The following is a 24,417-nucleotide window of genomic DNA, read 5'->3' as shown; positions in this document are numbered from 1 at the left end:
GCAATTCCCAGAATCATAAACCATATGGTTTTCTGTTTCATAATGGCCAATACTAGTCCACTTCAGCTCATTCATTAATGCCTAGGATGATTTTTATGAGTTCCATTTCGTTTTTTTACAACTTCCAATTTTCCTTGATTTATACTTTGTGCATTCCAAGTTCTGATTATTAATTAATATTTGCAGCTTTTTTATTCTGAGTCACTTCCCATCAGCTAATGAAGTTCCCAAGGGCTTTCCTCTCACAGGCTTTCCTCCATCACGTTAATATGCTTGACCCTACTTTGAGAAGGCCACCCCTCCTGGTTGTATTCTGAGTGACTTCTGACCTGACGGGCTCATCTGTAGTGCTGCCAGGGATCTGCTTAGTTTCATGAAGTTTTTGGTTTCTGAAAATATTTCAACTCTGTCCATAAAGGTTTTCATGGCTAAATCCTAAGAAGCAGGCAACCCAGTCCTTCTTCCTAGCCTGTTCTTAGTCTGGAAACTCTGCTGAAATGTGTTCACTTTGGGTGACTCTGCTGGTATTTGGAATACTGGTTAGATTGTTCTAGCTTCACGACAACACAAGTCACCGCAGTAAAACTGACAGACAGTGGTGGCGGTTGAATTATGTGGGTGAAAATCACATTGCTATATTTAGACCAAGCCTCCCACAGGAAGGCTCTTGACGTTATGATGTCCATTTGTCTAACATCCTGAAGAGTCATAGAATACCTAATACAGAACTATGTAGAAAAATGACTAATCCAGTTAAAATCAAATGGGAAAGATGGAAGAAAGCACAGACCATGACTAATAAACAGTTCATTTATTGAAAATATCAGCTGCTTGCCTCTTTAGAACAATGAACAGAGAAGGCTCAAAATTATTGCTTCATTTCACTCTATCAGAATTAGAGTTATTTCAGTCACTTTATAGGAAATGTTTTAGACACTACTTCATTATATACCTTTGCTAATTCAGTATGGTCAGGGGCCTTTACCATGTTCCCCTAAAACATCATAATTTAATATCCCTTGACCTAATATGGAGTCAGAGTACAAACAAAACAGAGCTAGCCATACTCCCTTGTCTGAATCTGACACATCAACATTCCATCTGTCTTGTTCTAATTCTACTCCATGGTTCATGGGGCTACTGTGGGACCATCATTTCTGTTCCACCCTCCTCCCTTCATGCTCATCACTGAGGTCTCTGTTTTTCTACTACTAACACAAAAGACACATACAGCGTAGACATAATACAGAGAGCTGGAAGTTCAGTATCTGGGGAACGAAGATGCCTTTAGCACGGTTGAGACTTCTCCCTTCAGTACCCCTAACTCCCGATCATAAGCTACCTCCTGAAACAGATGGATGATGAATGCGACCCAGTACTCTTTGCTGAGCGTCTCCAGTGTCATCAAAGATTTATTCATAGAACCCTTTAATATTGCAAATTGAGGCTTTAATGCTTTCTTCTAATCTTTCAGTTTATGTTAATGTGTTCTTTTGGGTTCTCTAACTCCAGGTCTTTTCACATTTCCTTATAACACTTTGTTTTCTCAAGCTACACTTTGAAATTTTCTGTAGATGTCTTTCACTTCACCAATTCTTCCATTTACTTTAGCTACTCTGCACGCAAGGGCAAGGTCCAATCTCTTCTGACATCCACTTTTCTTTTTCTTTCTTTGTTGCCTTTCCAATGGCATTGCTTTCTTCATGAATGATATTCTTGATATTATCCCATAACTCATAAATTGTTGTGTTATTAGTGTTCAGTAAGTCAGATTCGGTCCTGCGATGTCGTCTAAATTTGGGTGGGATATACTCAAGGTCATATATTGGCTCTCATAGATGTGGTTTAATTTTATTAAACATCAGCCTGAACTTACTTATGAACAATTGAGAGTTTATTCCACAGTGAGCCCCTGGTCTCCTTTTGGTGGCCGATCTTGAGCTTCTACATCATCAGCAGAAAGAAGCCATGCGATTCTTGTGTATTCCACTTGGGGGGGGGGGGTCTGTGTGCACAATTGCCATTTGTGTTGTTTTAAAAATATCTTTACAAAAAAATTAGTCTTGGAGAATTCTGTCACTGGCAGCCTAGCTCTGCTTTTATCACATAGGCTGAATCCCCAGATACTCGGCCATCTGTCGTTTCCAACTTCTTCATCCCAGTCACCAATAATTATCCACGTTTCTTGATCGCATGTTTGATCAATGTTAGATGGAAGAAGTTTATATCTTCAATTTCTTCATCACTTACTTTCGTGGTTAGTGCATTAATTTGAAAATTTGTAATTGCCGGACTTCCTTGTAGGGAGATAGATATGATCCTATCACAGGCAGAATTGACCTTCAAGATAGAGCTTAACATGTTCTTTTTGATGCTGAATCCAACACCATCCCTCCTGGATTTATCAGTCAAAGCATAGTAAATTATATGATTTTCTAATTCAAAATGGTGAATAGCAATCCATTCCAGCTCACCAATGCTCAGGATACTGGCCTTGATGTATTTTATATCATTTTTTGACAACTATCTATTTTTCTAGATTATTATATCTTACATTCCATGAGTACATTAATATTTCTTGTATTATTATGTTACTTTACATTAATGTTTCATTACACATAATTTAACACCAATATTTTTTCAAATTAGATGAATATTTTCATAAAAATTAGGGTATACCATTTGAAGGTTTCATGAAAAGGATTTAATGAAAAGCATTACATTAACACTTATTACAGTCTGTGTGCTGATGGGCCATTTGCAGCTGTTTCCTCTCCTCAGCAAATAAAGGTCTCAAAGCTCCAGTGCAGTCCGTTCATTAGGGCTGACTCTGAGGAGGCAGCTCTTCCTCGTGATGCTAAGCTCCTTCCAGCCCCGGGCTGACAGTGCTCCAAGGCCAGTCACGTGGCCTCCTGTGGTTAGTCCCTGGGAAGTGGGACAGGCTATTCTTCAGAATCTGGTATTTTAGAAGCTCCACTAAACCTATCACTTTGGGTCACCCTGCTGGCACGTGAAATACAAGCCATCAGAGTCTGACTGCCAGATAAATGATAAAGAGGAATAAAGAGCTGCAATAAGTAAGCACTGCATTTTGATAAAGAGTAAAGTTGTATGTTGGAAAGGGAGCTGGAAGGTGTAACAGTAAGAAGGTGCCGAGACTGCCACTCGGCCAACTGTAGTTAGTTGGAGTTTATTGATAGGCATCTTAGAAGGCTGTGACGTGCTCACAGTAGTACACATGGTGGGTAACTCTGGTGGCAATATCGATGACAAATTGAAGGCAATAAACTAGGAACTCATCCTGGAAGCCACTAAGAAATAGCAGCCTGTACAAAGGCTTGATTTTATATGAGGTATTTATTCACAGATAAAAGGACTTTAAATGAAAATGTAATCAGATATTTAATAAGAACCTATGATATTCAAAACATAGTGCTTAAATATAAAACTGATATCAAGATGAACAAAGTTATTGACCTAACCTCAAATACATGTAATGATGCACTGGAGCAAATAGTTAGACATAGGTAATACCAATGCAGGGTGGTAGCAGGGTTAAATGTCTATCAACTTGTTAAGTATGGGCCAAAGTTGCCAGTGTGAAATACACAGATGGTACTCTAAAATCCCATTCTACTGACAGTGAATGGAGGAGTTCTCTTTTAGAAGGAACTGTGTGTCACGGGGGAGCCATGGTGGTATATTGGTCATGCACTGGATTTCTAACCACAAAGTCACCAGTTCAAAAGAACCAGCTGGCAGCCACTCAGGAGCAAGATGGGGCTGAGAGAGATGGGTTTTTCAACTCCCCAAAAGAGTTAGAGTCCCAGAAACACACAGGGGCAAGTCTCCTCTGCCCTATAGCATTGCTATGAGCCAACATCAAGTCGGTAGCAGAAAGGGTGAGTTATGGAATATCACTGGCACGTCTTGAATATCACCCCAAGACTTTAGGCCTAAGCTACTTACAGAAAGCCACCAATTAAATTGAGGACTTACATATTTAGAAGTGCTTCATATATGTTTTGTGTTAATATTGTCAACAAAATTAGAGTCCTAACACTAAGCTACTCATAGAATCCTGGTGGAATTTCCCAGTAAAACACCTGGTTCATTTGCATGTTTCTGCCCAATTAACTCCAACAAATTTTGAGCTAGTCAATTGTCAATCCTGGTCCATGTCATTGTGTCTTTTGAAAAATAATTCGTATATCACAAAATCCATTTTAAAAATGTGTAGTTCAGATTTCTTTAAAGTGTCTACAAAATTGCACAACCCTTCCTATAGTCAGTTTACGAATATTTTTTAGCACTTCAAAAAAGAAATCGTGCATCCCTTAACTCTAATCTCTCTTCCCCTAGCTCTACACCTAGACCTACATAAACACTGACCTACTTCCTGTTTCCACAGATTTTTCTATTCTGGACATTGTACATAAATGGAGTCATATAGGGTTTGGATTTTTTCTTTCATTTATTCACATATCTTAGCATATCATTAATATTGTAGTAGATATTGGTATATTATTTCTTTTAATATTCAACTACTTACTACTGTATGGATAGCTCCCATGCTGTATATTCATTTACCAGTTGAGGCACATTTAGTATATCATGAGTAATGCTGTTCTTTATAAATTTTTATGTGAAGATATGATTTTTAAGTCTCTTGGATATACATCCATGAATGGAGTGGGTGAATCAAATGGTAATTCCATGTCTCATTTTCTGAGGAGCCATCGAAGAGTTTTCCAAAGTTTATGCACATGATTTGTCATTCCTATTAGCCATGTATGTGGGCTCCAATTTCTACACTTCCTTGTCAACGTCTGTATTGTCAATCCTTTTGATTAGAGTCATTCTTGTAGTTGTGGAGTGGCATCTCAATGTAATTTTCATTGGTAATTCCTTAATGACTAACGATGTTGAGCATATATTCATGTGCTTCCTGGTCATCTTCATGTGTTCTTTAGAGATTTATATATATTTAAATATTTTCCCTATATTTTATTTGGTTTGTTTCTATATTGTTGAGTTTTGAGAGTGCTTTATATACTTTAGATACTAAATTCTTAGATATGTGAAAAGGCTTCAAAACTTCCTGTAAAAACAAAATTTTCCATGAATATTTGAAGCCCTCTTCTGTGATTTGATTTCTCCCCCCCCCCCTTTTCTCTGAGGGTTTCCTCCATATTCTTTCTAGTATCTTTTGAAGCAAATATAATAACTTTGTAAAGTCCAATGTATCTGTTTTTCCTTTGGCCACCTGTACGTTGGATGTCAGACTAAGAAGCCATTACCTAACTCAGTTACAATGATATGCACCTGGTGGTTTTTTCCTCTAAGTTTTATAGATTTTTTGCTGTTGCATTTAGTTAGTGGACCCATTTTTATTTTTTGTATAGATTGTCAGATGGGGACTTAACCTCATTCTTTTGCATGCTGATATACACTTGTACAGACACTATTTATTAAAATAATAGAATTTTCTTGGGACCCATCAAAATCCAATACCAATAATTAAATGGATTTATTTCTTTCGTCTCAATTCCATTATCTTGAGCTGTATGTCTATCCTGGAAACAACTTCTTTTCTAGATTTAGTAAGTAGGGTAATACTAGACTCAAAGGTAATTAGGGTGATACTAGATTTAAAAGATAGGTTTATGGGTTTACAAATATACTTCTCTCTTTTACTGGAAGAGTTCATGGGGGATTTTGATAACTTTTTGATGTCTTAAATGTATCTTTATACCTAACTGATTTTTCTCTATTGAGTTTCTATATTCACTCAATATCCATGGAATATTCTCTATGTGGAATCACCACCGTGAGCTGGAGGATACTTAATTGGTTAATAACTTTCCTTATTCAAATGATGCATTGCATTGGCAAAATCTGCAACATAACATCTCCTTCAAGTGTTGAAAAAAGGATTGTTACTTGAGAACTAAGATGCATCTGACTTGAGTCATGGTATTTTCCATCATTTAATACACGTGTGAAAGTCAGACAGTGAATGAGAAAGACCAAAGAAGGCCCAGTGCACTTAAATTATGCTTCCGGCAAAGAGTCTGAAAGTCGCACAGACTGCCCATAGAACAAACACACCTGTCTTGGCGGAAGTACAGTTATAAGGCTCCTGGAAAGCAAGGATGGTAAAATCCCTTTTCGTGTACTTTGGATATGTTATCAGGATAGATAGGTCCTAAGAAAAGGACATCATCCTTGGTATAGCAGAGAGGCAAGGAAAAAAACAAAGACTCTTAGCAAGGTGGACTGACACAGTGGCTGCAACAATGGGCAAAGCTAAAAACAAGTGTGAGGAGGGTGCAGGGTCAGCCAGTGTTCCCTTCTTGTGTACACAGGTTGCTATGAATTGGAACCAATTGAGAACCTCTAAGAACAGCCTTTGCTAGTGGGCTCTGAGTATACGTAGGGGTATCCTTAAACACTCAACCTGCTGGTTTACAATTAACTCTGCCTTAGCTTATCCTCCTGCTTCAAATCTTTCCCAATTATGTGCAAAACATCGGACCTGCACATCCCTATACATGAGTATTATTTTCAGTATTTCTTAAGATAAGCTAGATCCTTTCAAAGCCCCTATGGGCGTCTCATTTCCCCAAATTTCCTGTTTAGCTTTCTGTTTAGTCTATTGGTTGCTCCAACTGACATCTATTGGTTAAGGCAGACATAGTTGAGTATTTTTGACAGACGCCTCCATGGAAAAGGCATTATTCCCGATAAGCTGAGAGGCCACAGGAATGCAGCCTTACAGTTGGAGTCTTCCCGGGCATTATCAGACACGTTAAATTATGATCTGGGAAATCATTTCTGGGAATGAGGTTTTAAAGATGCTTCAGAACTGGTCTGCCCTTTTGAGTGACATTCAGCTTTCCACTGTGATTGCAAAGAGGAGATTACAACAGGGTAAGTTTAGACACCATGGAACCGAGTGTTCCTCCCTGGATTTCCGTTTTTCTGAAACAAATACTCAGAAATGATGTACATCTTCGATTATTTTCCAGAGTTCTGGGAGAAAAATTATTTTGATGGGTTTCCTTATTTCTTCCTGCAGTTGATAGAGGAGTGAATTTTCAGATCCTCTTACTGTATTATCCATTTTAATTGATGGTCTTTATCTGATAATCACATCAGATTTGTAGTCTTTCACAATGATGCATATCTCCTTTATTCTATTAGTTTTTGTCTTATGTCTTTTGCTTTTTGTTTTTATCTAAGTGCAGGCTTTTAGGTCAGAAAGCCTGTTGAAAACAGCCATCAATGAATATCTGAATCATTGAGTTCCATTTTATTCCTGTGGCATGCAGTAGAAAAGAAAGAGTAGCAAAATGAATTTGTAGGCATAGATTTCAAAATATCTTGAAGAAGACAGCGATGAATCTAGAGTCATGAACTAATAATTTGAAGTATAAAGAGCCTATCATGAATACTAGTTTTCGTTGTCTAGGTTGCAAATAAGAAAAGATACTAGTCCAAGTAAGGACTAACTATTGTTACCCAGCTCATTTTGGGGTAAAGTTGGTGAGGTTTTCTTTTTTGGCCATGAGGAAAGATGTGATTCCAAGTTCAACTGTTTTTCAAAATAGCATTTTCGGATAGATGTAAACTTGAATGAGGTATATTGTACACCAAGGGAAGATGAAGGTCGAATGTCAATACTCTCACTTTTGTTGCATCATTGTTGTTGCATTTCTTGTTGTTTCCTTGTTTGTGTTTTGTATGATTTTTTTGGATAGGAAACCCAGGATAGGTAACTCTATAGAGATGGTTAACTGGATCAATAACTTCCTGAGGGCGTGGCAAAGGAGGTTGGGGGAAATGGAAAGTTAAAAAGAATAAATATTAGAAGAAAACACCTGACATTGATTGTGGGTGAGGATAGCACAACTCTTTTTAATATGTTGAGTGATTAAACTGTTTGATAGGTGAATTAAATACCAATAAAACTATTAAAGTAATAAAGTAGGATCAAGGCAAGCAAAGAATCCATGTTTGTAGATGTGGCTGAAAATAGTTTAGAATTAAAACTATTAACTATTTTCTATATACTAACATGTTCATGTCTGAATTATTCTTTCCTGTGTCATAATCCAGCCATTTAAAAACTCTTGTTTAATAGGTGATAAAAATTATCCCAATTATAACACAAAATAGAAGTTTACCATATACAGGAAAAGATGCCCATTGGTAGCAAATCTTCATATTGAATGGCTAGAAATTCATGATTTCCATTCACAGTTACTAAATAACCATCCACACATTCCCAACTGCAGGATGCGGGGCGGTGTTGGGGTAGGATAATTAGGAAATGTGAGGGCCTAGTAAACTACCATCAGAGAAATTGGGTCAGACATCTTTCTACCCCAGCGTGCCCTTTAGCAGACTGAAGGAGCTACACCCCTGGTACAACCTCATGTCTTTCCACGTAAACTACAAAGCCACAGTCATGGTTAAGGTAAGTTAGACGCAGAACTATCAGCTACATATAGTCTTCATGTAGCAGGTATATTCTATTTATCGGAGTAACAGAGCACATACTTCTATTAGAAGGACATTATTTCAATAGTAGATGAAATAATGTAGTTAGACAAAATCAATTTATTCTTCCTTTTGAATTTATGTATGGAGACTACCAAGTAGTGAGAGAAGAAACGGATTCCGTTATTAGCCCTTTTAGAGATAGTTACAAAAACTCTTGACCTTAAGTAATAACTAAGTTGTCCAACTTTCTTGGTTTTTCAGGCAACAGAACATCCACCACTATTGCCTGCCCAGGAAAGTATGTATCATACAACCTAATGATAAAGTAACGTATCAATAATAATTTTCTAATATGTCATAATAGAACAAAATCTGTTATTCATGAGTAATTATTTATTTTTATTAAGTCCTTTTCCCTCTGTGACTTTTTCTTGTCCTTTCAGTCAATTCTTGAGATGGCAGGGGTCAGGAGCTATTATTCAAAACTTAACATTGGCTCTCAGGGAAGGGTTTATGGAGATAGAAATGGAATGGGGACTTGTTAGGGACACTAGCCGCCACCAGAACAGCATCAAATACTAAAAGTCTATTTGGTCTTGGCAAGCCATTTAAGGGACATACCTTTTAAGACTTGGTGAACTCAGGTACAGGTGAGCCAGGAAACTTGGACCCATTGCTAATAATGCTTTTGTGAAAAGGACCAGATCACATAGGCAGGCTAGTTAGGAAGGTACCTGTCAATAACAAGGTGAGACTCACAGCAGACAACAGTAGGTGGATGTGTTTTAGGAGCTTCAGCATTAGACTCCAGGTCTAGACAGTTTAGCACAAGGGGCTGAAGGCAGCGGGAGACATTCTACTTAGTTTTTCACACCGATGACTACAGAGTATATATAACAAATCTGAAGACATGTTCAAGAGGTTATTCGTCGGTTAATATTAAAATGAGATCAATTTAAGAATAAGATTCTTTTAAAAATATTATACCACATAGAAAACTATAGGACCGTCCTCTATTTCAAATATGAAACACCCAGCCTAAGAGCAATATGTCTGTTGCTTACTATGTCTGGTAAGAAGAAAAATGCTATATGTTAAATTAATTTCTTTATAAATGTTGGAGTAAATTTGGAATAATTACTTTCTCTCCTAATGTTTATTTTATTCTTAAAAAAGTTTGCTTTAGGATGTGGTTATGTAAAATAAGTGTCATTCCAAAATATGTTTCTCAAACCGATAACCACTATCTCTACAATAGGTGAGCATACTATCAGGATGTTTTGGAATTAGAACAAAACAAAAAAAATGGTCTTTGTATATTCTTAAATGAGTCACACTATAGAGTAAGGAGTTATTTTCTCTTTGAGATTGGTCTTAGACCTGAACAATTTAAAGATAACTCCCATGACAGGAATCTTGTTGTTAACTGTTGCTTATTATATCAGCCTTTTAGGTTTTGCTGCCAGTTATTTGTGTTAAACATAATAATCTATTTTATTACAGGCAAGATATATTTGTGTGTAAATCCAAAGTATCTGCAAAATGGAATTAGAGGTGTATAGAATTGGACAGGTCTGTCTTTTAATCTTTGACAGTGCCACTGACCACTGAAGAAACCTGCTCCACTAGCTTTCTAATCCTTTACCCTTGCTCTGTCATCCTACTATTAAAGTGGGGCTTATTTCCTATCTAAATGAATTTGTTCTTTGCATTTATGATCTGTCTTCAATCTTCCTATTTAAGACAGTGTGCGCTAATAACATTTTGCTGGTTACCAAAACTATTAAATTCTTCGAAAGCAGGAGTTTTATTGCTGCTGACTAATAAGCTGTAAAAAATAACGCATGTGTTTACAGGCCAGAGGTTCACTCCCACAGCAGGCCATGGGGAGAACAGCTGAGGTTTCCCCTTCTTCAGTCCAGCTAGACAGATGCCTCTGAAGGCAGCTTTATATTTGTCTGCATCTCTCTGGATAAAAGTTTATTAAAATAACAGCATAGCTTTTTAAAAATGACTGGATTATAAACACCTCACTATTTCATTCACAGTACTTGTTTGCTGTATTGCTTAGATAGCAATGTGATTTTTCTTTTGACGTCAAAATTTTTTATCACCAGCAATAAATAACTAAAGCAATATTTTTTCCAAAACAGTATTTTTGCCACAGTACAGAGTAAACCAACTTAAATTTGTGTAAGCCTTTCAAGGGACTATATTTCTATATTCTGTTTTTAAAACCATGATGTTATTCAAGCTACATATTTCCTAGCATGAAAGATCAAGTATCTCGGAAGAAGACTTTAGAGGATTTTCTCTTTAACCCTGTTCCTGTCTTTTGCAGGTGACTGCTGAAGAACTGAATAGCATCATTCAGAATATAATGACTTGGGTAGTGGCTACAGTGACTAGTATATTGTACCCTGCCATCACGAAGTACGAAGAACGGCTGCGCAGTAGCACCTACCCAGTGTCTGAGGACTCGCTCCTCTCCTCCGAGAGCTCAAGTTTCTGTAGCACGTGCAGTGAGGGGTTTACATATGGAAGCTATACGTCGACGTTTCAGACGGAACCCTATACATTGTCAACGAACATGTCAGTGAGGCCGCCCCACATGCCTTCTGCTCGTATGGAAAGAACACAAGTGGAGAAAACATATCACAGGAAAAGACAGTCTGGGACATCTGACTTTAAATACAATAACTCCAGAATGATCTATGAATACCCTGGGCTCAGAAGCTGCAAATCTGACAGTCATCTTCTGGCCTCGTCTGAAACAAGTACAAAGATATCTAAGGATGCCACCACTGAGACAGACAGCTTAGAGTATCCATCCGTTTCTGATAGAAAGGCCAAAGCCATCAATGAGATCAAGAACTTAAAGAACGTTTTCGTTAATTTTAAATGTCATTTAAAAGGAGAGACTGAACTGATTTTGGAGAGCATCTTGCAGGAACTCATGTCTGACTTAACACAAGCCATCCCTTCGCTTTCTTCTGTTACTGCTGAAGTCTTTGTTGACCGCAGCGAAGCCAGCAGCAGAGACTTGCTCTCCAATGTTGACATCTGCTCAGTAGCTGGTGAGATTGTGGATAACATGCTGGAGAAGCTACAGTCTGCAGTGGAGAAAAAATGTGTTGAAATATTTTCCCAAGAGGACCTGTCAGTACACACTAACCCAGATGCAACCAGTGGGCAACATTTCACGTCATCCAATGAAAAACCGCTGGAAGCGCCCCAGCCTCACTCTGTGGAGCCCATGTGTAATGTGGCTGAGGATGTGGTGCATTCGATTTTAGAAAAGCTAATGGCCCTTGCATCTTGCAAGCAAAAAGAACTGCCGCATCTGGAGAACAAAACTAAGCAGTGCTATCAGCAACCTCCGACAGACTCCACACCCACGTTTCTGCAAAGGGTTGGCCAAAAGAAACCTCAGACCGAACCTGACACAGCCAAGTTCACTGTCAAAGAAGAAATACAAAATTTAGTGGCACATATTTTTTCCAAGTCCTCTTTGGTTGGTTATATAGAGGAAGCAGTCGGTGCTATATTGGGTTATGTACAAGATGAACTTAACAACGAGAGACTGATTGCCTCTGAGGAAACAGTGCTGCTCCTCCAGCTGCTGGATAATATCTTGGCTGAGCTCCACCCACAGTCAGTCAAGCCAGGTGTTCAGAAGAACAGGCCGCGCAGACCACGACCTCCTGCGAACGGCGATGAAAGGTACCGATTCCCTGGAAGTAGACCAACGTGTGGGCATAGGTCTGGAAAGCCATTTTCACCTATCAATGTTCCTGGCATGGTTCTTTATCCTGAAGATGAGAATGAAGAAATAGATAAAATTGTGAAAAACGTGCTTGATTCATCCTTCCAGGATGAAAGAGCAAACTTCCGAAAACAGACTCCTGATTGTTCCTTTAAAAATAGAAACACTTGCTTTGAACACAAAACGAATGCTAAAGTCCCTAGAAACCCCGCTGCCCAGGGCAAAGTTGTATTTGGTGATTGCGGCTTAAAACTTGATTTCCCGTCTTTTAATAATGAGGATCATTTATGGGGCAAATCCTACGTGCATGAAGACGTTCCGATTTTCAGCCCCAAACAGAAGCATCAAATACAAAAGACTTCTGAAAAAATTGTGAAAAGTATTTTAACAGAAATGCTCACTGACATATCTTGTTTTCCTCCTGGTCCGTTAGATAGGAAAACGGGCAAAGAAGCTTCCGTTTTTGCCTCAAGAAAACCACCTGGAGTGTCACATCAAGAATGGATGGACCAGATGTTCTCTGTGTCAGAAATCAGGACAATGACTGAAGAAATAACAGATGCTGTGTTAAATATTCTTTATAAGGCTTCAAGCTGCATTACTAATACCACTGAAGATTCCCTTTCATCGTCGGTTCATCAGACTTCTCTAGATAACTCTGACGCCTCCCACATGGCCCCAAATACACCAAATAAAAAGCCGTTACAGATATGGTTTGACAGTGAAAAGAAAATGAAATATTTATCTTCAATTCAACATTCAAAGCCTTCCTCATCAGAAGCTGGGAAAAGGGATTCTGGGTCTCTGGATAACATTAACGATACAATTGTCAGTACCGTTGTGAAGAAACTGAAGGCATTTGTCTGTCCAAAACTGCAACTGGGTATCAAATCTTCCCCGACCAAACCATCTCCACTGAGATCTCAGCTCAGTGATTACACAACTAAAGTGGTAAACATTGTTTTGCACGCTATACAAAATGAACTGGAATTCAGTATGAAAAATCTAAATCCTAGGGAGGCAGACACTTCCAAATCCCTAACAGATAAAGGAGTATGTGGTGACAGTGATCAGAAATTAGAATCTCTTGTCACAAGCCTTAGTGACGACATGATGACAAGTCCCTTATTAACGTGCATCTGTGATATGTTATCAAGTCAAAGCGAAGCTCAAAGGAATATCCTACTCCCTCCAGATGAGAAGCCAGGGCCTGCTACTTCATACAGATCTCACTGCTTTGGCAAACAAACTCTTTTGCCAAACAGGCAGGATAAACCATCTGTCTGCACTCATCTTCGTGGTGTGCATGAGGGAATGTCCCCTAAGACTCACAAGTGTGCAGGTGGTCCATGCACTCAAAGGGAGAGGAACCTTCGGAGGGAGAATGACGTCAAAGAAAACGCCAGGCTGCAAGTGTTGGACAGCATCGGAGAAACCCTCTACGAAATGCTATGCAAGCTGCTGGGGGCCCGTGCGCATGCCCACCTCTCATGCAGTAAGAACAACAGAGAGAAGCCTGAGGAGACTCCGCCCGCAACCCACGAGCTACACTCTAATATTCAGCTTATTTCCAAGACAATTCTGGAATCTATCATTGCAAAATTATGTGATATGGACACAGACAATTTTGTAGCCTCTGGACTTAAAACTGTCTCGGAGTGTCTTGATATCGACAGCTCTTCGTTTTCTTCGATTACTGAGGAAATGGCCAAGTGCACGGACATTATCTCCCAACTGGTGTCCGGGATGTTTCAGAAAGGTAACAAAGAGACGCCTAAATGTAGGGCAAAACCTGATTCTGTTGCTTCCAAAGCGGGCCTCACAGGAGAAGGAAATCCCAAAAAGCTGAAAGCTGTGGCTTCAGATATTCTTAACATGGTCTTTGATAACCTGGAAAGATTTGCCAATGGAAATTTGGAAACTCTGGGAACTGCTAATGGTGGAAATAAAAACACCGATACGATGGACTGGGGCGGTGAGGACGCCAGCGTTTCCACAGACGTAGATGAAGAGCTGCTGCAGTCGGCCTTATTCATACACGCAAAGAACTTATCGAACGCACTTCTGAAGGCTATACAAACAGAATTAAACGGGAGCTCCTTAGATCTGAGGGCAGATGTCAAAAGGCCATCGCCCGAGAAGCAGATAATCACCGAAACAATTGACCTGATTTTAGACGCAGTATCCTCAGACATCTTTCAAAATGAAATTGAATCTGAAGAAGATAAAGGAATGGGAACTTATCGATACAGGCCAACCTATGGGAATTACCTTCCTGGGGGAGCTGAGCCCGACTCCTTTCTAGAGGACGCCGAGCGGAAGGAGAATGAAGGCAGCGAAGCCAGACCACCACCGGTGGGCGAGAGCGAATCCGATTCTCTTAAGCAGCGGGCTCTGGAGAAAGCCTTGAGCAAAATCGAAGTGGAACTCAGAGAACCACAGACATCTCCCATTGTGCCTATTATAAAAAATATTTTGAATGAAATATTTCACAATGCTTTCCTCAATCAAGTAAACAGGCTTCCTTTCCCCCAGTCTCCTTTAAGTAGCATTTTGCACAATGTTGACGAAACAGTGCCTCAAACTTCCGGCCAAGCCACCGTTGAGATGATGGATTCTTTGGTGTCGGAAGCAGACGTAACCAGTGTGACTGATGACGTTATCAGGACTGTGTTTCATAAGCTTTACTCAGCTGCTTTATCAGAGAGAAATGCAAGTAAAAAGAGGTTTAGAACGATCACCTTTTCAGCAAACGTCTCTTTTCACGAGCACACAAGTGGGGGAAAGCCTTCCGTTACCGTGCTGGAGGGAAATCCAGGCGCTCTTCATCCACGCACTGGGTTCGGCGTTGATGGGGACGCCAAAGTAAATGTGATTGAAGAGATTATACAGGCAGTATTAACAAATTTAGAAACGTTTGCTACTTCCAAAGTAAAATCTCTTTTCTGTTCCCAACTTAGTTTTACCGTTCTACCTATGCAGCAAGATAAGGACGTATTCAGCCAAGTGATACCGACCAAGGACCCCTGTTATGACGAGAGCTTTTTCTCTTCCTCAGTGGATCAAATTGGGACAGGAAAAGCCCTCACCGTGTGCGAACTCCCTTTGTCTAAATTAAACAATTATGCCACAGAAGTGGCCCGGAAAATATTGCAAGGACTCAAACATGAGTTAGATAAAGAAGTGGAAAGCCCTGTCTTAACACATCAGATCATCGTTTCTGAAAGTATCGCAAGTCAAGTTGTTAACACAGTGTTAGATATTGTATCTTCGAAAAGCAGGTATGAACAAATCAATTCTAAGAAGGAAATTGATTCCTATCAGCAAGAAAGTATTATGGAGAAGTTGTTCAATAAAGCTGAGTATCGAAAAATACTTAAATTCCAACTGCAGGTTACTATAGAAAACATCCTAAGTGATATTTATGAAAAGACACTGGATCAAAATAATCTCACCCTTGCCATATCTCTTTTGAAATGTAATATTGATGGCAGATATTCAGAAACAAATTCTGAAATGTTCACTGAGAGTTCAAATAAAGCTAGGCCAAAACTTTCAGTTCCTAAATCTGATGTTATTAGGATATCAAATGATATAGTGGATATTGTCCTTAATCATCTCAGTCGTGCTGTTGCGATGCTTGGCATACATGCAGAGGCCTCTACTCCTGAAAGATCATCCCTAACTCTTTGCAACACGCCTCCAAATGTGGGGTGTCGCCCGCATGTCATTCCAGACACTACACAGGAAATAAATACAGAAAATGTTCTATTTTCAGGAAATGCTAAGTCATCCTGTGCTGTGGATAATAAGATAACTGTAGCTGAGAAAGAAGAGAGCAGTCACCTTGCCCCCGACCCATGTGCAGAAAACGCTAACTTCATTACGAAAATTATCTTCAATAGTCTGGAATCTTTTGCCACAGATAGAATAGACTCTTTAATTCCTCGTGCTTTCCAGCCAAAAGAAAAGTTAGTTGTTAGCCCAGAACTGGAAAATTGCAAACAAGATGACAGAGACTTTTGTGAGTCGAGCCAGGTGGAATCAGGTGGAACCATTTTTAGCCAGCAGTTCACAGATTCCACATTTGCCAGTTACAGAGAAAACCTTGGGCCCACAATTCATCTGTCACAAGCTTGCCTGAAGGAATATGCTGACATCATTGCCAGTGTTATTTTGAAGCTTATTAAAAATGATGTGGATCTAGAAATCCAAAGGACGTGTTCATATCCAAACAGGATTTCATTACAAGAAAACATTATTGTGAGTGAAGTTGTCAACAGTATATTAAAGATTATACATAACAAAAGATCAGCAAAGGAAACTTGTTTTTACTCAAAAAAGAACACTAAGTTGGCCTCACAACTAACTATGTCGAATGAAATCCAGTGGGGACAAAAGAAGGACACTCAGTCTGAATTATCTCCATTTCCAGCTCACCTAGTAGGGAAACAGCAGAGACCATCGGAAGAGGAAAGCCAGAGAACGGTTTTGGAAGAAATATTTATGAGAAATGAAGAACCAAGAAAGACAGAGAAAACGGAATTGATCATTGTTGTCGAAGAAGTATTAAAGAAGGTGTCTCAAAGAGTCATGAAAGCCAAAGGCCGCTTGTCCCCAAACAAAGAAACCCTCAACCTCGAATCTAATTCTAAAGTTCAAACATCAGACGCGACTCAAAAAAACTCTTTCCAATCAAGTATTAACAGAGTAGCAACGGACATAGTTGAATGTGTTTTGGAAGAAATACATGCGGTAGTTGTGAAGTGCTTACGGGAAAGCTCTAAATGGGGAGCAGCACCTGAGCCCAGTTATGGAGTACCACCGAAACCGTCATGCTTTGGGCGAACTAGACAAGCCGGCCAGGGGAGTGTTCTCCCTAGATACGGTATGCGGCCGATGGGACCTCGTGAGAGCAGTCAAGATGTCTCCTTTCTGGAAAATCCTTTTTTGCAAGGTAATGCCCTGCAAGTGGGAAAAGATTTATTCCAAATGGTTCTCAATAAGATCAAAACTTTTGCTTCACAGCATCTAGGAGATAGCACGTCCCTGGAAGCTTGTTCTAATGGCATGTACTCTCAAAGATTACACAGCTACAAAGTTAGTCCTAAAGATGGCCCCAAACCAGATCTTAAAGCGAATTTAAAAGCAAGAGCAAAAATGACCTCTCTATCGAAATTTAGAATAAAGTCACACCCAAGACCTAGTGGAGCTAAGGTCAAGAATAAGACAAAGCTCCCTCCTGGAGACAACACTCCAAGATGCGGTCGAGCCAAGACGGTCCTTGGATTACCACATAGCCTGTCAACAGGAGATGCCAAAAACATACTAGAAATAAAATTACCAACTTCAGAATTAAAAGGCTACTCCCAAAATATAATATGTAGCATTCTAGAAGCAATTGTGAAAGAATTTGAAAAGTTCAAGCAAGATCAAGCAACAGTAAATATACAAGCTTTGCCGTTAGAGCAAATCACGGAAGCAAGGGGAATAGTCAGTGCTGTTTTGCAGGGATTATACGCCACCAATAACCAGCATTGGACTCGTCCGATCAAAGCTTCACATCTGGATGATCTCAAACGTCCGCGAGAGAGTTTAGGCGCAGACTTCCGTAGCAAACCGCAGGCGTGCTTCTTCTTAGAGAACGTGTCTTCTCAGCTGGAACAGATTTTCCCGAAAGAAGGCATATTTAAAAAAATGTTTGATAAATGGCAGATAGAATCAAACGACCCAGATAATGAAACGTTTCAGCTACTGATGGTGGCTGAGACAATTTTAACTGAAATTTCGATAAAAGCAAAAGAATTAGAGTATTCTGTTTCGCTTTTAAATTTGCCACCTCTTGAGGCTAGTGAAAGCAGGTTCAACAGCCATTCTCAAGACACTTCTAAGAGAACTGTAGATTTCAAAGCACAAATTAATATGTTTGCAAGAGAAATTGTTGAAATGCTGTTTGAAAAATTACAGATGTGCTTCTTGACCCAGCTGTCCATCTCCGAGTGTAAAGACACTCGAGCCAGCGGGAAAGAACACATCGGGGTTAAGGTGAAACACGTAACTGGCAATGTGGCGATTGAAAACCTCATGTCTCGAGACCGAAATTCTTTGGACTGTAGCCATCGAGTTGTTCGAGAGATTGCGGAAAGGGTTTTAAACATGTTAGAGTCATTTGTGGACTTGCAATTTAAACATATCTCTAAATATGAATTTTCTGAAATAGTGAAAATGCCAATAGAAAGCTTTTTTCCTGTCCAACAGAGACTATTAAGCAAAAAGATGTGGCCCAAATTACAACCAGTGGGAAAATTTTCTGATGAACCTAAGTCAGCTGCTGTTATTTCAAAGGAAAACGTGGAGAATATTTTTCTACAGGTTCATGTATTCCACTCAGAATTACTTACATATGCTACTAATATTATCAGTGACATGCTTGGTATAATTAAGAACAAGCTAGACAAAGAAATAAGTGAAGAAGAACCAGCTTCGGATAGTTCACTGAAAGAGAACATTATAGCAAGCGAAATCATTGGCACACTGATAGACCGATGCGCACATTTCAACCGGTCTTTGATAGAATATCTTCCAAAGGAAAATACGTTCCAAGGGGTCAATAATGTCTACATTGTTAATCAGGTTGAATTGTCAAGAAATCTTCAAATGTCCGCATCAGATTTAGAGGGGACTAGTTCCAGGAGCAACCCTCCACAGGTCAGTGCACCTGGCGTGGAGTTTTATTCAGAAGATGATAAGAAGAAAAAGCATAGGCCGCCATCGAATCAACCCACATATGTCAGATATGTTGGAAACACAATTCAAAGCTCAGAGTTAGTGGGAAAGCTTGACTCAAATACAACAGTATCGCTCTCTAGAAACACAGAACAAAGCCACAGCTATGTCTATTACGATCAAGCCATGAGAGGAAAGAACGCAGTCGTCCCCGGAGACAGTGTCTTAAATAAGCTCTTTAAGAAAGCAAACGAATCTACAGAGACAGCACTACAGCAAGCCATGTCTTTCATCGAAAAAGAGAAGAGTGGAAGTCCAGGAGCATTTCATTATAAAAACCTACAACCAGCTGAGGAGTCAACACAAATTGAGACAAGCGTTTCTCCACTCAAAATATGCTTAGCTGCCGAAAACATTGTCAACACTGTCCTGTCAAGCTATGGCTTTCCAAGTCAACCACACACTGAGGAAAGCATGGAAACAATTAAACCATTTTTCATGTCTCATCAAAGCCCTTTGTCTGGAATACCGGAGGAAGAAACAAATGAGGAGGAAAATTTGCTTAGAATGTGGGATAAAAAAATTAACTGCATGGTGGAAGAGGACTACGAAAAGTCTAAAGCCAGCAGAGATTTCCCTTTATTGCAAAAATGGGGACAAAATTCCGTGAAGATAAAGAGAATGAAATCTCTGGAAGACCTTGAAGTCATTGCTTTTGCTGATCATGAACTTGGTCCAAATGAAATTTATTTGATAGCAAGACACGTCACCAGGTCTGTGATCACACATTTCAAGAACGTTGAAACTATAGGTAAGAACTAGATAACCCCCATAAAACGAAGAGGGAAATACTTAGGGGATGAAAGTCAATGATTAAGAATAAAAAATGTACCTTCTCTCCGAGGCACTGTACTCAGTATGTTTCTGAAGATGGCCTTGGTTTATGCCTTTGTTACTTTTTAATTTGTCAGGATATAAAAAGCAAACCAACAAAACTAAACAAAAAATAAACTCAAGAAGTTGAATGTTTATATGGTTTGAACTAGAAGAGGGAGGTGTGATGCCTAGTTTTTCCATATCTGCAGATGAGAGAAAATGGATTTGTTTGAACATGGAGTTTGAGTTCCTTCAATATTATGTTGTTGTTGTGTTACTACTTAAGACAATATAATCTATGCTTTTATGGTTAAATAATTGCAAGTTATCAATTAAACTTCTTTTTAAAGTCAAAACTCAACTCTCCATCACTCACATTTTATAAGAATGTGATATGCCATGATTCAGATTTAATTCCTTTTAGGCATTAATACTCTAAACCCACTCTGAAACAAGATCATTTGCATCATTTTCCCAGGAAATACTGATTTGTCTTTATTATTAAAAGACTGATTATTCTAATTTCATAAAATTCAGCGTAACAATAAACAATGTAGTGATTTAAACTGGATGACGAGTTATTTTATAATTTTTATATATTATTTGTCATTCGTTTATTTTATTATTTATAAATGTATCACTATTTTCAGTGGGTTGCAGCATTGCTGGTCCAGATACATCGCACACTGATTATTTAGGAGAACATTTACTACCTATTCCCATCACCTGTACAAGGAGGTTTTTTATCTTCCTTAGATTTCAGTGAAAACATCTGAGTCACTGCTGCCACAAGATGATAAATCACAGTCCACTGGCACAGTCAAACAGCACAATAGCAAGTGATCCATGTTTTTCCTCCATTGGTAATTGTCTCTTTCACAAAATCAAATCTATTTTGTATTCTCGGCCATCTCCATAATCCTTCAGCACTTTTGCTCTTTTTCACTTAGAACAAACTTCTTCTTACCCTCTTCGCCTATGCATGACTAAATGCAAACTAGTCTTAGAAGACGAGCTTACAATCCCCGATTTCCACAAAGCCTTATATCATTCCACATCCTGCTATGATTGTTGTTAGATGCCATTGAGTTATGCCCAGCCAATAGCTACTCGATGCACAATACCATGAAACACTGCACTATCCTGTGCCATATTCACAATTGTTCCTATACATGAGCCAAACGATGCTCCCACAGGGTCTACCCATCTGGTTGAGGGCTTATCCTTCCTTTGCTACCCAACCCCTTTACCAAGCAAGATGTCATTTTCCAAGGACTTGTCTCTCCTGACAATTTGCCCAAAGTTTGTAAAACAAAGTCTCGCCATCCTTGCCTCTAAGGAGCACTCCGGCCTTACTTCTTCCAACACAGATCCGTTTGTCCTTTTAGCAGTCTATGGTATTTCCATTATTTTTCTCCAGCACCACAATTCAAGTGTATGGATTCTTCCCCTGTCTTCCTTATTCAAAGTCCGACCTTGACATTCATATGAGGCCAATAAAAGTATCATGGCTTCAGTCAGATGCACCTAAATTCTCAAAGCAACATCCTTGTTGCTCAATATTCTAAGAAAGCCTTGCGCAGCAGATTTACCTAATGAACTGTCTTTTGATCTCTTCAGCGCTGATTCTATGAGCGCTGATTGTGACTCCAAGCTAGACGAACTCATTCTCAAGTGCGACCCTTCCTCCATTATCATGAAGCTATACATTGGTGCACTTGTGTGAGGATTTTGTTCTTCTTTACATTGAGTTGTAACCCATACGAAAGATTGGAATCCTTGAGCTTCATCAGCAAATGCTTCAAGTCCCCCTCACTTTCACCAAGCCAAGTTGGGTCATCTGCATATTTCAGGTAGTCAATAAGCCTTCCTCCAATCCTGATGCCACACTCTTCTTCATATATTCTAACTTCTCTTGGATGCAGCATACAGATTGGATAATTATGGTGACAGCATACAATCTTGATACATATCTTTCTTGACCCCACAACTACTTCTTGATCCAGGTACAGGTTCTTGTGTACATAATGTTTTCTGGAATTCATATTCTCAGGGTTATCCATAGTTTATGGAATGCAATTAAAATAGTCAATGAAATGCAATTAAAATCTGTTTGGTATTCTCTGTTTTCAGCCAAGATTCATCTAGCATCCTCAATGATCTATCCCTTGTTCCACATCCTCTTCTGAATCCAGCCTGGACCTCGGGAATTCCCTGTACTGCTGCCATCATTGTTGGATGTATAAGCAAACTTTAACTTGTGTGAGACATCAATGATACTCGTCTATATTCTGAACATTGCACTGGGGCACCTTTCCTTTGGGATGGCCACAAATATGGATGGCTTACAACTGGCCACATGCCTGTCTTCCACATTTTCTGGCATGAACGAGTAAAGGTTCACTGTGCTTCTTTGGCTTGTTGAAACATTTCATTGGGTAGTCCATCAATTCCTGGAGTCGTGATTTTGGCTAATGCATTCACTGCCATTTGCATTCTTCCTTCAGCACCATTGATTCTTGCTCATAGGCAATCTCCTGAAGTGGTGGGATGTCTACGAGTTCCTTTTGGAACAGTGGTTCGGTGTATTCTGTCATTTTCTCATTCGGTTTCCTGCATCGTACAATATTTTGCCCAGAGAAGATTGAACTTGAGACTTGAATATTTTTCTTCAGTTCTTTCTGTTTAAGATAAGCTGAGCATTTTTTCTCCTTTCATGTTTTCCAAACTTAAATCTTTGCACATTTCACTATACAATTTGGCTCTGTCGTTTCAAGCTGCCTTTTGAATTTTGCTATTCAGTTCTTAGACTTCATCCTTTCTTCCATTTGTTTTAGCTGCTCTATCATTAAGTGCCGAGTCAGTTTCTTCTGTTATCCACTTTGATCTCGGTGTCATCCCCCTCCCCACCCCCCTCTCCAAGCTAGTAAAGTCTTCTGTCATTAGAGAAAAATGCACCAAATCTATTGTTGAGATGTTCTCAAAATTCAGGTGGGATAGACTTCAGGTCATATTTTGGTTCTCATGGACTTTTAAAATTTTCCTCCATTTTATCTTGAACTCATATAAGAACTAATTGATAGTCTGTTCCACAATTGGCCCCTGGTCTGGTTTTAGCAAGAGGTGTTTGTTATGAATAAGTTGTTGGTTTTGCAAAATTCTATCATGTGATCTCCAGCTTCGTTTCTATCACCAAGTCTCCAATTATTGTTCCTTCCTATTTGTTTCCAACTTTTGCATTCCAATCACCAACAATTATAAATGCATCTTGATAGCATCTTTTATCATTTTATGACTGAAGTCATTGCTAGAATGCTTCAATTTCTTCATCATTAGCTTTTGCGGTTGGTGCATAAAGTTGAATTATAGCTGTATTGATTGGACTTCCTTGAAAGCAGATAAAGATAACCCTATCCCCAACAGCATTATATCTCGTGATTGATTTTGCAATGTCCTTTTTGACAATAAATGTCATCCTATTTCTCTCGATTGTGGAATCCCCAGTATAGGAAACCATATGATTTCCTGATTCAAAATGGCTTATGTGAGTCCATTTAAGCTCACTAATACCTAGGGTATTGATCTTTATGCATTCCATTTCATATCTGACCACTTCCTATTTTTCTAAATGCATAATGATCATTATGCATTTAGTTCTGATCATTAGAAGCCTGTGCAGCTGTTTCTCTTTACGTTGAATTTTGCCCCATCCACCAATGAAGCACCTGAAGGCTCCACTTCCATAGGCTTTCCCACCTCACATCACCATGGGCGACTTCCCTCCAGGAAATCTGCTCCTCCTCAGTCACGTTTTGGGTGCCCTTCCAACCTGAGGGGCCTGCCTTCTGCTTCCTTTGTTTGGGCTTTCAGGATCAGACAATGTTTGGAAGTTATACATAAGGTTCTCAGCAGTTGGGGCTTTTGTCCTTCAAAGTAGGGAGCCAGTCCATCTTGGATGTCTACTCTTTGCAAGATGCACTGAAATATTCTCACTTTGGGTGACCCTGCTGGCATTTGAAATACCAGTGACATAACTTCCAGCATCACAGCCACACACAAGTCACAAAAAAAAGGCAGATAAGTGATAGAATTCTACATCCAGGTTGGAATAAATCTTTCTATAAGTGGTTTAAAAATCATTTTAACATATTAATAATTGCAGTTACCTAAATTTTCATAACTTTTAAAGAAAATGCTATTACATGAAATATATGAAAACAAGTCCAAAGGTAGTCCAAAGGTAATCCTTTTGACTAATTTCTTAACTAATCTTTTAGTCAGTCCTTAGTTTCTGGTTAGTAGCCCATGTGTAACCCAATACACCACCATATTTATGACAAGATAAAAGGATACAGTTGTGAGTCAGAATCGACTTGATAGAAATAGGCTTATGATGTGGATATTAAAGTACTACAACCATTCTGCTGTTCATTTTCAATCTTTCTAGAGTTACCATATTTTTATTTTAGTCAGATTGATAATATAACACAACTCCCTTGCTTCCTAAAAGTAATGTATAAAATTAAATATTTTGACTTAAG

At 39.0% G+C, this 24,417-nt stretch overlaps 1 protein-coding gene across 1 annotated transcript in view; it reads left to right on the top strand.

The window, feature by feature from the left end:
- Window positions 1-24,417, top strand: part of FSIP2 (fibrous sheath interacting protein 2) — an 83,155-nt gene that overhangs the window by 31,468 nt on the left and 27,270 nt on the right. The window contains exons 13-15 of the mRNA XM_075529075.1: window positions 10,850-13,555; window positions 13,601-17,319; window positions 17,368-19,811. Of these exons, the coding sequence (XP_075385190.1) occupies window positions 10,850-13,555; window positions 13,601-17,319; window positions 17,368-19,811 (8,869 nt within the window). The remainder of the gene's footprint in view (window positions 1-10,849; window positions 13,556-13,600; window positions 17,320-17,367; window positions 19,812-24,417) is intronic.

This window comes from Tenrec ecaudatus, chromosome 13 (genome assembly GCF_050624435.1).
Source record: "Tenrec ecaudatus isolate mTenEca1 chromosome 13, mTenEca1.hap1, whole genome shotgun sequence".
NCBI classification, from domain to species: domain Eukaryota; kingdom Metazoa; phylum Chordata; class Mammalia; order Afrosoricida; family Tenrecidae; genus Tenrec; species Tenrec ecaudatus.
The sequence above is the reverse complement of the archived record's forward strand: the minus strand, read 5'-3'. Positions and strand labels throughout refer to the sequence as shown.